Genomic DNA, 13,929 nt, shown 5'->3' on the forward strand with positions numbered 1-13,929 from the left:
ATGTATAATGTACATGCTAATGTATAATATATGTATGATTAGTGATTATACGTTGATGATACATATTATGTATGGAATATGTATCATATGTGAATCATTAGTGTATAATCAATGTATAATGTACATACTAATGCCTAATATATGTATGATTAGTGAGTATACGTTGATGATACATTTATTATATACAAATTACACAACAATTATAAAAACCTATGATACATTTTCTATACATATACGGTAGGGATACATATTCTTACAACAATAATACATTTTTTATATGTATGATACATTTTCTATACATAGTTGATCTTCAGTGGCTTTTACAAAAAAAAAAAAAAAAAAGATCTTTAGTGGCGACTAAAGCCGCCACAAATAGTCTTTTTTTTTTTTCTACAGCGGACTTTTAGTGGCGACTTTAAAGGTCGCACTGGCTACTTTGGGTTTGGATAAACATGAGCCATCCGGTGGAAATAGTTTGGGCCAGACGGCCCTTTATGTCCTTTTCCCTTTTTAAAGTTCCTATTTTATCCCTTACCGTAGTTTTTATATATATATATATATATATATATATATATATATATATATATATATGTACAAAACTAGTTTGTAATTGAGGGTTAAGGGTATTTTAATAAATTTACATGTTATTATACAATACCATACAATCAAACCAAACAATAAAAATGTTATTAAACCATAACAAACAATACAGTCCATCCAAACATTGTATTCATTACTACAATACAATACGACACAACACCATATTATATTATACAATACCATACTGTACATTATGAAACCATGGGTAACGACCATCCCAACAGAGGCTAAATAATCATTTCATTAAACCATGCCCATTTCAGCAATAATTAAAGCAGCATTAAATAATGTACAAAGTTTAGGAGCTCGAAACACACTTCTGCATACAATAAAGTTTACTTCCTCTTTCCTTTTCCCTTTTTGGATCTCTTGGACTTGCCCTTCACTTTCTCTGGCTGCTTCCTTTCAGCATTGCTTTCAGAATTGGTGGTGACAGATGGCGACTCAATCTTCTCGACTTCACCATACACTGTATCGCCTTTTTCCTCACAATCCTTCTCTGTTGTTGGTACAATGCTCAGATTCAATAAAGCTTCAACCTTGGGCTTTCTTGACAGCAAGCTCTTCAACAGTTGTTCAGCATTTGCTACTTCCGAGTTACTGTATAGTATCAAGGCAGCACTTTATCAGGAGTCTTTATTCTGAAAAATGGCTCTTTCCTCAACACAATATATGTGCAAGCGTGACAAAATGAGTACAAGTACTAAGACCAAGTTGAAGAATATATTCTTTGAGTATGTACGAGCTAAGCAGAAGTAGTTAGCACAAAATATTTGCTAAAAACTAAAAAGGACATTATAAAAGAAAAGGGCTAAACAAAGGATTACATCAAGAACCAGAGGCAGAGCCAAGAGTTTTACTTTATGGGTTCTGGATTGCAGATTATATTTGCTTACTGGGTTCTGTATAAATTATCTGAACACATTAAATGAATTTTAACACAAAGCTACAGGACTCCGCCATATTCAGGAGCTAAGGCTGCAATTTCAAAGATGACATGACTCTAGCAAGAAAGAATCATTTAGAAATGTATTTTACACACTAACATATATTTCGAACATAAACAATTTCATCTTGACAACTGTGATCCCAGCAACCCCTTATGATTCAAGTCAATTTTTGGGGAAGGGTGTGGAATTCCATTTACCTTGATCCAATTGGATAAAGACAACTCTCATCCTTAAAAAAATCGAGTATACAATACAATGGTAAGAGACCAACATACCTCGTATCCAACAATGAATGGAGCTGTTGCAGCTCCTGAAGCATACTTCGCACTTCCTCAATCATGTCCTCACCAGTATAAGGCTTCTCCATGGCAGTAGTCAAGAAATTTATGTGCATATTTATTTCCTCCTTGAAAATTAATAAGTTTAGTACCTTAATAATAATAATAATAATAATAATAATGATGATGATGATAATAACAATTTAATCCTTACCTAGCAGAAAGCTTTACAAAGTTCCAAGTTACAATTAAAAAATAGAATTAGGATTACCTTCATCCTCTGAGCAACAGCGGAGGTAGTTCCATTATTGTCACTGCCCATAAGCTTCAAAGAATCAGATACTTCCCGAAACAAGTCCCAATTCACTTGTTGCAGATTCTTCTGTGACGGAGGAGAGACTTCCGAAAATGGCATTGTCAAATTCTCCGGTTGGTCACCATGATTCGAGGGAGATGTAGCAAATGGATTAGTCATGACTTTTGGAACTGTGGAAGTAGGAGCTTGCGACACATTTCTAGCCGGAAACAGCGAGTGAATAATGCCTTCTATATTGCAGTTTGTTCCCAACTGCACATGAATGACATTAGAATAGTTCCTGGTAGTATTCTCACTCAGGTTGACCAACAAAAGAGGATCTCCGGCAATTTGAAAAGCTTTGCCAATTTCACTGATTTGAATGTACTTCCGCTTTATTCCTGGTAGAAGAATGCCATAGAAATTCTTTGGAAGCTGGTTCCTAACATCATTGTTTCTGAGCACATGGAAAAGAACATCATAGTATTTCCCACTGTTCACACACAAGCAGCATAGGATAACAACCAATCTCATAACCAATAGCTTATAGTATGCATCAACGCTGATTTTCATTTGGTGAATCCACTGACATGTACCATGTTTATTGGAAATGAATTGTTGTACCACCATAAGAACAAAATGATGAAAATTTTCCAAAGACTGCCTGTTTATGGCAACCTTGGAAGGGGGTAGGACCTCAGATTGCTCAGAAATCAGCCATTCCACCAATGAAGATTTTGTAGTGAAAAAAAATCCCTGACACTGTGACACCAAAATCAAAAAGCGCTCAACAAGATACAAGAAACAACCAGGGGAGATATAGTCATTTAGTCTGATCCAGTTCACATTATAGGTATCTTGTAATGCTTCACAGAATAGCTGAACTAATGTAAATTCCTTAGCTTCATTGCTTGATGAAAAAACTTCATGAGACTCGGAAGTTTTGCCTCCACAAGCATTGCCTGACTGAGATTCTTCCGTTTCTTTAATGCAGCTGAGAATTTCCATGAATGATTTCCATGATTTTGTTGGAACTCTTCCAACAATTTTCTTGTACAAATCTTGAGAAGGTTTTCCAGAGGCAAGCCATATCATCACCACCCTTCCAACCTGTCCATAGCTCAGAAGACCTTTGGTGTTAATATCTTGATGGATGAATTCTTGCAGCAAGTCACGAGAAAGCTCTTTTCTCCTTAGAGAAATCATATTATCCACCAATGATTGTCGTGGGTCCAGGGGGAAGGCTTTTTCAAAGTATTTGGTAGACAGTGTCAAGAAATTCCGTATTTTCCACTCAAAACTCTTAGAATCAAGGTCCTTAGACTCACTTAAAAATTTTGCAATCTCATATATATTCAGAAGGCACATGCTTTGCCGGAAAAGAGACATTGAAGTTGCAGCCGACTTATAGATGGATTCAAGAGTTTCCAGAACCTTCAAACCAACAATAAGTAATTCGGTATGCCAGTGATGTCGAGCGGCATAAATAAAATGCCGAGCATCAACAAATACCATATTTTTGCTCCGTCTGATGAAACTTTGCTGAATTTTTTTAACCCATTCAGCAGCAGGATGCAACAGTGCATATGTAACATTGATATCATTCAATTGCTTCCTAGCACCAAAGTAACTTAGGCAGAAATTACAAAAGCTGTTATATTCACCAAAGTCTTTTATCTCAAGGCCCTGAAGAGATTCAAGAAGATCAAAGATAGTCTTCCTCCACAAATTCCAAAAGTGAAGTAGTGTTCTGACACTGACTTGGCCGGACATAATCAATTCTTCCGAACTCAGTATATTGACTGATGAATTATCATCCCAAACATACTTTGCCGCATGATTTTCAAAATGAACATCCAATATTTTTCTACAACACAAAAATTCACCAATTAGACTTTCACATTTCTGAGATGCAATGAAAATGTGCTTCAAGCCGGACCAGTCACTTGACTCATTTGATAAAACTTTAACCACAGTGTGTGTGGTCTCAAAGTTGGATCCAAGCTTCGCAAATGACTTGGCCTTTTCCAAAAGTTCCTTCTTTTCTGGGAACGACTTCAAAGGCCAGCCTTTATTTCCCGAGATCCACAGAGAGTTAGAGAGAACATAAAGAAGAACAAGAGAACATGCCTTGTCAAAATCCCCAGCCTTCCCTGTTAAATCCGCTTCACGAAGAATATCCCCTTCCATTCGAGCAATTTCTGCAGCTTCAGTGAAGTTTCCTAATTCTTCTTCCAACAATAGCAGCTCATCAAGGCACCCACGAGACTTCAAGAAATTGCGTTTCATGTCAATTGAAGGGAATGCTTTCACAAATTTCATCATGGAACCTCTGTCGTTGAGCTCAAAATAATTAAAAGCGCAGTTTTCCAGGAACTCCCCCTCAATTTTGTCAATTTCCTCCGCTCTTTTCCCCAGAGTACTACACTGAGCAGCATCATGTTTCCAGTACTCGACATATTTCAATCCCAGGTCAAAAAATTTCCCTTTGGTGCAAACAGACAAGCACTCTGAGAGATAATTGCCTTTTGCATAAACTATTGCAGCATGCTCATAGCATCCAGCCAGTGTAAAACACTCGGCAGCTTTTACTAATTCAGGGTTTCCACATTTCTCCAAATAAATGTGTCCTGCGAATAAGTTTAACAAGATAAGAAAACAACACTATTTAGTCATGTTATAAGGTTACGGTGATGAAAAGCAAGACTGGGAAAGGATTCTCTAGTCATCAACTCAAAACACATAGAGCTCAAAAGCAGAAGAAAGAAAAACATTGTATATTTGTCACTCGAGCAATAAGCTCTGTAGATAACCATGGCACTAGAATAAACCACTTGAAGCTCCTTTTTTTTTTTTTTTTTTTTTTTTGATAAAGGTAGGGTACCACTTGTACCATTTTAACTGATGATTTTACTGTCGGATCCAAATATATTTCATTTAACTAATCAACATGTAAAAAAAGGGCACTGACTTTGATTTTTTGTTCTAAGGTTTAAGGAATGACAGGAGAAGCGGGGATTTGCAGAAAGAAGAATGTAACCCAAGAAATATGTCCACAGAGGTCCTTTTTTATGACCTAGAAATCAGTCTGGACTCTGGACTCAACCCTTTGGGTCAACCGCAATCTTCTCCACTTAAATACTAGACATAGTTCTCTTGGCACAGGGCACGAACTTAAATAAGTACCTAGACGTCTACCTAGCATAGAAGTACAATTCAATATCTCTTGGTAATATGTTCTGAGATGTATATTACTAGAGCTCAAAACTGGATGCAAGTACTTGATAAATGGAAATGAAGAAATGTTCTATAATAAAAACACTAGAAAAGGTACACAATTAAAGAGGCAAAGAAAATGCCTAGCAAGAACGGAACTCTTGAGAAAGTAAACACCAATTGTTACCTGCCCTTTCATACTCCCTCAAATCATAAAAACATTCTGCTGACGACTCGAACCTCCCAATAGAGTCAAATATTTCAGCCGCCTCACGCAGGTAGGTGCAAGCCTCTGTGGGATTAGAATCACGAATTCGCTCAGCAGCTGCCCTAAATCTAGCTGCCTTCGCCCTTTTTTCCCAATTCTTTTCACCTGCTTTTTCGAAGCACATGATGGCCATCTCGTAGTTCTTCTCCCAGAAGAGCTGCATCATAACACCAATGCACTTTATCAAAGTCAATTAATGCTAAGAGGCGCATATAGCAACACAAGAATGAGATTTGAACAGATGAATTTGTTAATAACAATAAGACAAGGCGAATCAACTTGACCTTAATTCCCCTTGACTTCCACTCCTCTGGAGTGCTAGAAGTTTGCATTGCTTGTGCGAGTGAATCATCTATTACCCTTGTTTCCACTAGACACAACCTTCTCCAGTAGTCAAACATAGGCTTGCAAAATTCTTCTATACTTTCAAAAATCCATAACCTTTGCCTTGTTCGAGTGATAGCAACGTAAAGCTGTTTTAGTTCGGAACACAAGAGACTATGTCGTGCTTCACAGAAACTTGGGAAGGATATATCTACTAAACCTTGTTCTTTCATGAACTCATACACCACTCTCCACTGATTTCTAAGTGGCGATGACCCAAAAAAATTATATAGCAATACATCCTACAAAAGATCAAAGAAGGAAATAAGATGATAAAGGAGACCATCAAAGGATGTGGTGCAACGGATGTGGTGCTCCTCCCTTAACCAGAAGTCTTGGGTTCGAGCTCTGGTATGGAAAAATCCTTGGTAGGGAGCACTTCCCCCAAATGGAGCCCTACGCGGCGCGAATCCGGATATAGTCGGGCTCCAATGCGGGTATCGGACACCGGGTGGGAAACCAAAAAAAAAAAAAAATGATAAAGGAGAATTCAATACAAAGGATAATAAGCTTTAGCAGAGCATGTTTTACAGTGTTTAAGCTCTTCAAACTACGCATTTCAATACACCGTTCTTTGCTACTAAAATGTAAAGTTGGTTGAGATAAATTAGTTCATTCGGCCATTCCACCCTTACCCAAAAGTGAAATTACAACCCTAATGAGCTATGAGCCAGGGAATGTGCCTCAAATAAACCTACATCCAGATATCCTAAAATTCACCTTGCAACTTTTCGATCAAATGAACTTTATACAAGCAATACATAGATGCATTAATAACATCTTCATATGAATAGTATGCTGATGAAGTACTTGAAATTATATACTTTCCACAAGACAGTAACTTTATGCAGTTTATAGTTATTGGCGATTGCATAAAATGTAAAACTAAATGACACAGACAAATGCACTTTGACTTTGAAACTCAAATGTAGGTAAAAATTTATGGGAGATGGTCAGAAACACATTGCAAAATAAAGACCAAGATAGCTCATAGCAGCAATCCAGCCAAAAACTGTCTTGTGTGACCTCTTCATTTCCCTTGATGCACATGCATCTCACAGGTCAACTATATTTTACCTACTAGGCTTCAATCCCAAGCTAGTCGGGGTTGGCCATATGAATCTGTATCAGTCAGCTCTATTCAGGTCCATTTTGCTCTATCCATTCACTCTTCATCCGCGTTGATGCGCATGCATCTAACAGGTCAAGTAAGTAACCAATCTAGCAAGTAGGCTTCAATCCCAAGCTAATTGGGGTTGGCTATGTGAAACTATCTCTGTTCTCTCTATTCCGGTCCATTTCATTCCAATACTAAATAACAACTCCCTTAGTTTCAATTTATGTGTCTTACTTCCATATCATTCCAATACTAAATAACTACTCCCTTAGTTTCAATTTATATGTCTTGCTTTCTTTTTTAGTCCGTTCAAAAAACATCAATTTCTATATTTAAAGTAACTCTATAATTCCAACTTCTCACATGGCATGTCTAAGACCATCAATCTAAGACACGTAAAATGAAACGGACGAGTATATGTTTAGGCACATTATGGGTTCTCTGAAACTATCAACAGGAGGTATAGCTCACTTCATATACTTCCAAAAGGATACTAGTAGATGGGTTAAGTAAATGATCCATATGCAAGTAGTAGAGGCTTATTAAAAACCAGCTAGGCTACACATAAATCTGTCAACTATCATTAAAAACAAAATAGAGTTGTTTGACGTTAACAATTGAAATCCCAAGAATACTAATTGAGCAAACTGAGGACTTGCCTGAAACTCGAGGCCTTTGCATTCAACAATGGTCAAAACAAGTGCTTGCTTTCCAATACAACCAGAGACTTCCTTTTTTGCAGATTCATCCCGCACTAATATGACCTGCTCCGCACCAAAACCTATTATTTTTCCTCCAATACTCCCACTATTTCCAAAAATAGTAATAATTGCATTTTCATCAGCTCCAGGCTTCAGCAATACTGGAGCCTCACCAGATATGAGACTAGTCTCAGGTTTCAAGAAATCAACAGATTGAGGAAAATAATGACACAGCAAATCAATTACAGTCTGCGCCAGTTTGAGTACACCAGCATGTGTCCGAAAGTTCTGAAGCAACTGAAAGACACGTGATAGATGTCCTTTATCTTTTCTTCCAGCAACTTCATCACCCCTTGAGTTCATCACAAACTCATTGTAGAATAGATTCCTAATGTCTTCAAACCTGAAATCTATCCCCCTAGCAATTGTTTGTGCTGTATCACCAGAGAAAACAAACCCTTCATCAACATTTCTACAAATATATTTGAAAAGGGCTAGTTGTCTCATTGTGAGATCTTGAACTTCATCAATATATACAAAATCTACTTTGTCACCATCGAGATGCTGATTCTTTAGCCGAATATGAAGATCATTAACGACATCAGCTATATCATATTCACCACGCTCGATCTTCATCTTTTCATAATCCTGAAAAATACCATATATTCTATCTCTTTTTTCTGCACTTATAGTAGAGACCCGACATTCAGACATTAAACTATAAGCCTCTTTGGTGAGTTTCCCATCATGAAAATCCCCTGATTTTAACCCTCCTTTTATATAAGAAAGTATTTCAGTGAACACCCTCGAATGATCAAGATTCTTTGTCAACTGAGTACTAAAATGAGGCCAATACAAGCTACAGAAGCGGTCATAGTTGACCTCTTTCTCCCTAATGAAAGTTTGTAGAGCAACTGACCTCAAACTTATGTCTTCAGACAATTCCCACTTCAAATGGAACCTATCAAAGTAGGAAGAACCTATGGTTCCGTCAAGCATCAATAAGAACTTATGGAATGTGATCACAAGAGGGTACTTCATGTATGGAATGCCAATAAAAGAGTTCGGTAGACCTCTAAATTGTGTCGTCCCATCCAACTCATCAATTTCAAAACTACTTTCTGCTGAGAAACTTCCACCACAAGCAAAGCTGCAAATTTAAGAATGCCAATTAGAGAAACACGAATTATCATGAAAGGATCAGGTTGAACACCTCTAAATTGAACAAAAATAAAAACCTTGTCGAAGGTTATAGCCACAACATTGACTCTGTATGATGAAGAACATGTCCGAACTAGTAAAACATAATCACACCAAAACAAAATGCAATTAAGTGTGAAAACCTACAACTACCCCAGCTCCAAATCATTTAAACTAGCTCACTAAATCATCAAATTTATGGGATGAGTTCTTATCATGTGAATAGTTTAACTACCCACATTCCTACCTTACTTATTCATGAGGTAAATCAAATTCGGAAATGCAAATACCATGTGTTAGTAAAGGTTAAGAACATAGACTTTTCTACGTTGCAAATTTCTTTTTGACAATAAAGGTTTAGAAAGGTCAAGGAGCAGAAGTTGTTCAAAAAATAAAAGGTAGCGTTGAGTAATGCTTATGCCTTGGAATATTAACAGCATCTTGTAACCTTTTGCTGAATTCAGAGAGGGTAAATGAACTAACTGCTGCTCAAAGATTACGAATATTAACAGCATCTTGTAACCTTTTGCTGAATTCAGAGAGGGTAAATGAACTAACTGCTGCTCAAAGATTACATCATTTTCACATTCGGTCATACTACTGTTCGGTGGTTTTTATGGTTAAGAGCTCAAAGCACCTTAGATTTATCAATTCATCTGGGATGAATTTTCTAGATTAATTAAACTTTATTCGAAACATCAATAACCATGGCAACTAGCTCTCGTTAGGCATACGCCAGGTACAGAACAATCAAGCATATAACTAATTCTTACAAAATAACCTAGAAATCCCCGAGGGCCAGTGACGCACAGCTCGAACTCGGTGGAGAATGCGCCCTCTCTCCACCTTTCTGTTGGTGCAGCGGGTTCGAACCCATGACATGTGCATAGCCGAGATCGTGCATTGTGCTCTTACCCCTGAACCAAAGCCCTAGATCTATAACAAAATGTTCCAAATTGTAGTATGAATGATCGTATGAAGATTATTTCAAAATCACCTCACTTTATTGCCTACTAAGGAATTTTCCAAGTCTCTCCTGGTCTTTATTCTAAGCTTCATTGACTGCTAAATCACACCTTTGAGAACTAATTTAATTATTCTTTCTCAACACATTATAGATTATTGTAATTTTAGGAAAAAACACCCACCCCAAAAACAAACAAAAACTAGTTAAGAAGTTCATTAGTCATCAAGGATGAAGCGTGTAGCTTCTTAAAACAAGCAATCCCAGTAAACTCTGTGACAAAAAGATTAGATCTCACCTTTTTAGCTGAGAAATCTGATGTTTGACAGCATAACAAAGTTTGGGACTAACTGTTACAAAAAGTTGGCGCAAGGTAGCCCTGCCAGCCTCTCTTACACATTGAATCTCCTCATTTATTGCCACTGCACATTGATTTACTTCTTTGTTCGCCGCTTTGTCTAATCCTTCAATAGAATTGTGGTGTTGTTGCTCCTTCTGCAATAACTTCATGGTCAAAACTGTTGTTTTTCCCGTGCCTGAGCGACCAAGGATAAAGCTACTTCTCCTAAATTGGATTATCTCCCTCTCTTCGTTATTAACTTCAAAAGGGAGATCTAATTCTTCACCATGGTGATTGGAGAGCAAATGATTGACAACACCAGATGATAATGAGTAAAACTTCATTAACAATAGGCTTTCGCTGACTCTTGAATTTTCAACATAACTTCTACCATCTATTGCACCAGTTGATTCATCATTCAAACTGCTCGCAGTAATGCTTTTATATTGAACAATCTCACGACAAAGCTTCCAACTCTTTGGAACTTCCAAGTCCCTGTACAAAAGTGAAAACGTTAACACAAGAATTTACAAGAAGCAATAGCAGTTCATCGTAATATTCGAATCTATAGAGCACAAAAGAACCAGTTTACCCCTCAAGACATTTCTCCTTGCAAAGATTGATAAATTCATCAGTGTACATTGAACATATGTTATCGAGACGTTTCAACAACTTTGCGACCTCCTCCAAGGGCAATACATCCCACACCCTCAGCACTTGAGTATAGGTGGATTCTTTCTGAATATCAACAGAGCAAACGACATAACGCCCTTCAACCTTAAATTGTTTTACAATTTGAGATGAGCTCTCGGAAATTGAATCCACATTCTTTCTCTTGGGACGCCATCCACTAGCCAACTTAACCAGAAGATTTATCACAGATTTCTTCAAGCGAGAAGATGTTAGCTTTCCAAATGATTTTCTAAAATTGTCACTAAAGAGTACCTGAGAAACCACGTAGAAGACAATACACCAAGATGGCCAAGTAAACTCGTTAGTACAGGAACCAAAAAACGTATGTATATGGGACAAATAATACAAGAACAAAGTTTAGCACCTTGAATGAGTGAAGCCCACACTAAGAAAGAATAAACATATAAAATGGACAAAGACTGATGTTTGCATTGACAATAACTGATAGAACACATTAAACATAGAATTAATAGATGCACCGGGAGGAAGAGTCCTGGTAATGCTAATGCAAAATGTTACATTAGAAGTTAAGGTGAACCATAAGAAAGACAACACACATAACCCATTAATGTTTCAAACAAACTACATGAACAAACAATCAGAAGTGAGAAGAAACACATGAGCCGCCTTAGACATTACAAGTAGGTATAGCAATCCAAAAATGAAATATTTATCCTCGGTTTAAAACTTTTGAAGAAGAGAATGAAAATCAACAACTAACTTTCTTCACACTTTACTCATTTACATAAACAATTGTGAGCAACATAGAAGTATATATTCTTTTCATGGAAATAGGCCCTAACAAATCACACTTGGAGTTCAATATACAAGAAAAATAACAACGGAAAAAGGAGAGGTTGCGGACCCAACACTCAAGTGTTTGACTATTCATGGTGCCATAACTTCATTACACTTAACCGACCCCGTGTCATATTCAACCAGTGTATTTAAGAAAAAAATACTCTCAGTGTCCCAATTTATGCAACACTCTTTCCCTTTTAGTCAGTCCCAAAAAGAATGACATCTTTCTAATATGGGAAAAGGGTCGAAAATAAAAAAAAAATATCCTCCAAACTTATTTTGGGTCAAAAAATACCCCTCTCGTCCTTAATTTTCATGTGTGGAAATTCTAACCCAAAATCATTAGTCAAACCCGTGTCCAAATAATAACCCATAAGATCCCCTTATTCCCCAATTCTCTCAATCTTCATACTTACGTATTGGGGGAATAAGGATCTTATGGGTTATTATTTAGTTCGGTCGGGTTTAAATGATGGAGCAAAGAATGATTTCTATTTTGGCGGATAATTTCCGTCAAGGCAGGGGTATATTTGAAAACTTTAAGGACGGGAGGGGTATTTTTGACCCAAAATAAGTTCGGAGGATATTTTTAGCCCTTTTTCCAAAGTAGAGGGGTATTTTTGACCCTTTTCCCTTCTAATATTTAGTAACAATTCAATTTACCCTTATGAAATGATTTACAGCCAGAGTATTTTTTATGGCTTATGTTAGACCACAAGATTCAAAAGTCTTTTTTCTCTTAAACTTTGTGCCTAGTCAAACACCTTCACATAAATTGGGATGGAGGGAGTATGTAAAATAGCCAAATGCATCCTTTGGTCTAAATCTATGTGAGTGACACAATTCAAAAACTTACAAAGCATAAGATGTACCTTCCATCTCTGAGATTTGAACAGAATACTATCCGCATTAAGTAAATCATCAAGCTGATCATATTCTTTCTTAACATCTAAAATTGTGGTCCTCATATCATTGTCTTCCTCGGCATGAAAGAAGCACTGCCGATCCTTGGCGTCAAGAACTAATGCTTTCCAGACGGAGTTGCTCTGATGTAATGTTGGCTCATTGCCAAGAATCCATAGACAGTGTCTACAAGATTAAAACCCCGAGACGTCAGCTTAGACGAATAAATATCCAAATGGAACTAAACAGCGAAAAAGATTGATCCGTACCGAGCCCTGGTCAAAGCAACATTAGTCCTTCGAAGACTAGACAAGAAGCCAATTGATCCTCCATGATTAGATCTCACAGTAGATATTATTATAATATCTTCCTCCCCTCCCTGAAATCCATCTATTGACTTCACCTTAACTTCAAAACCCTCAAGGTTATCATACCTCCGCCCAAGTTTACCTTGTATGGCCAAAACTTGAGCGGCATAAGGTGATATAATACCAATGCTGAGTTTCTTCCTCGAGTCACTCCAAGCTGCAAACAAAGTATAGAAGAAGATAACAAAAACTAAAATAGAAAACCCGAAAAGCGTTTAAGCCACAAAGAACCTCCAACACATGCAAAGACCCAATTAAACATTAGTTAAGAGAGAACCAACCTAATATTTGAAAGAGTGCAGTCGTTTGAACAATACACAAATCAAGTTGTGCGTATAATCAAGTTTGCTAGTAAACATTTCGCAATCAAAGACTTGACGACACAAGCCCAAGGACAAAATTTGGGTTATTAGGAGTTCTTCATCAAAGATTCTAGCACAATCACAGCCACGTTTGAATAATACACTTGTTTATTTTTGCTAATATTGGGACTAAATGAGTCCGTTCAATACCCTGATACACCTATTGGTACCATCTTACGTCACGCTTTGAACAGGACAAAACATTAATGTTGATTTCGAGAAAGGTACATGTAGTTATTAAGGCAAGAAGACAAAAGAGCATTTCAGGAAAAATTCCAACCACAAAGGGTAGGTTTCATTAATACAAGTATACCTTTAAACAAGTTATGCACCATCTTCATCACTAATGCCACCTCAACCATATTTCTTCGGCTATGTCCAACATAATCCATTTCTTCTTTACCCATGGGAACATTAATAAAGGAATACGGGCCAAAACACCTTCCTGGAAGATATCTTTTCTCGTACGTTTTATACTTAACATCAGAG

At 37.1% G+C, this 13,929-nt stretch overlaps 1 protein-coding gene across 1 annotated transcript; it reads right to left on the bottom strand.

Annotated features, from left to right (window-relative positions):
• Positions 1 to 714: 714 nt before the first annotated feature.
• Positions 715 to 13,921, bottom strand: LOC132031229 (uncharacterized). The gene is made up of 11 exons (XM_059421111.1): positions 13,754 to 13,921; positions 12,980 to 13,235; positions 12,680 to 12,896; positions 10,906 to 11,258; positions 10,272 to 10,808; positions 7,768 to 8,959; positions 5,892 to 6,233; positions 5,527 to 5,764; positions 2,100 to 4,753; positions 1,826 to 1,956; positions 715 to 1,200 (listed from the first exon to the last, which is right to left on the bottom strand). Exons 1-11 carry the CDS (start codon positions 13,845 to 13,847, stop codon positions 936 to 938), a joined length of 6,279 nt encoding a protein of 2,092 aa, XP_059277094.1. The 5' UTR covers positions 13,848 to 13,921; the 3' UTR covers positions 715 to 935.
• Between the last annotated feature and the right edge of the window lie 8 nt (positions 13,922 to 13,929).

This window comes from Lycium ferocissimum, chromosome 9 (genome assembly GCF_029784015.1).
Source record: "Lycium ferocissimum isolate CSIRO_LF1 chromosome 9, AGI_CSIRO_Lferr_CH_V1, whole genome shotgun sequence".
NCBI lineage: Eukaryota > Viridiplantae > Streptophyta > Magnoliopsida > Solanales > Solanaceae > Lycium > Lycium ferocissimum.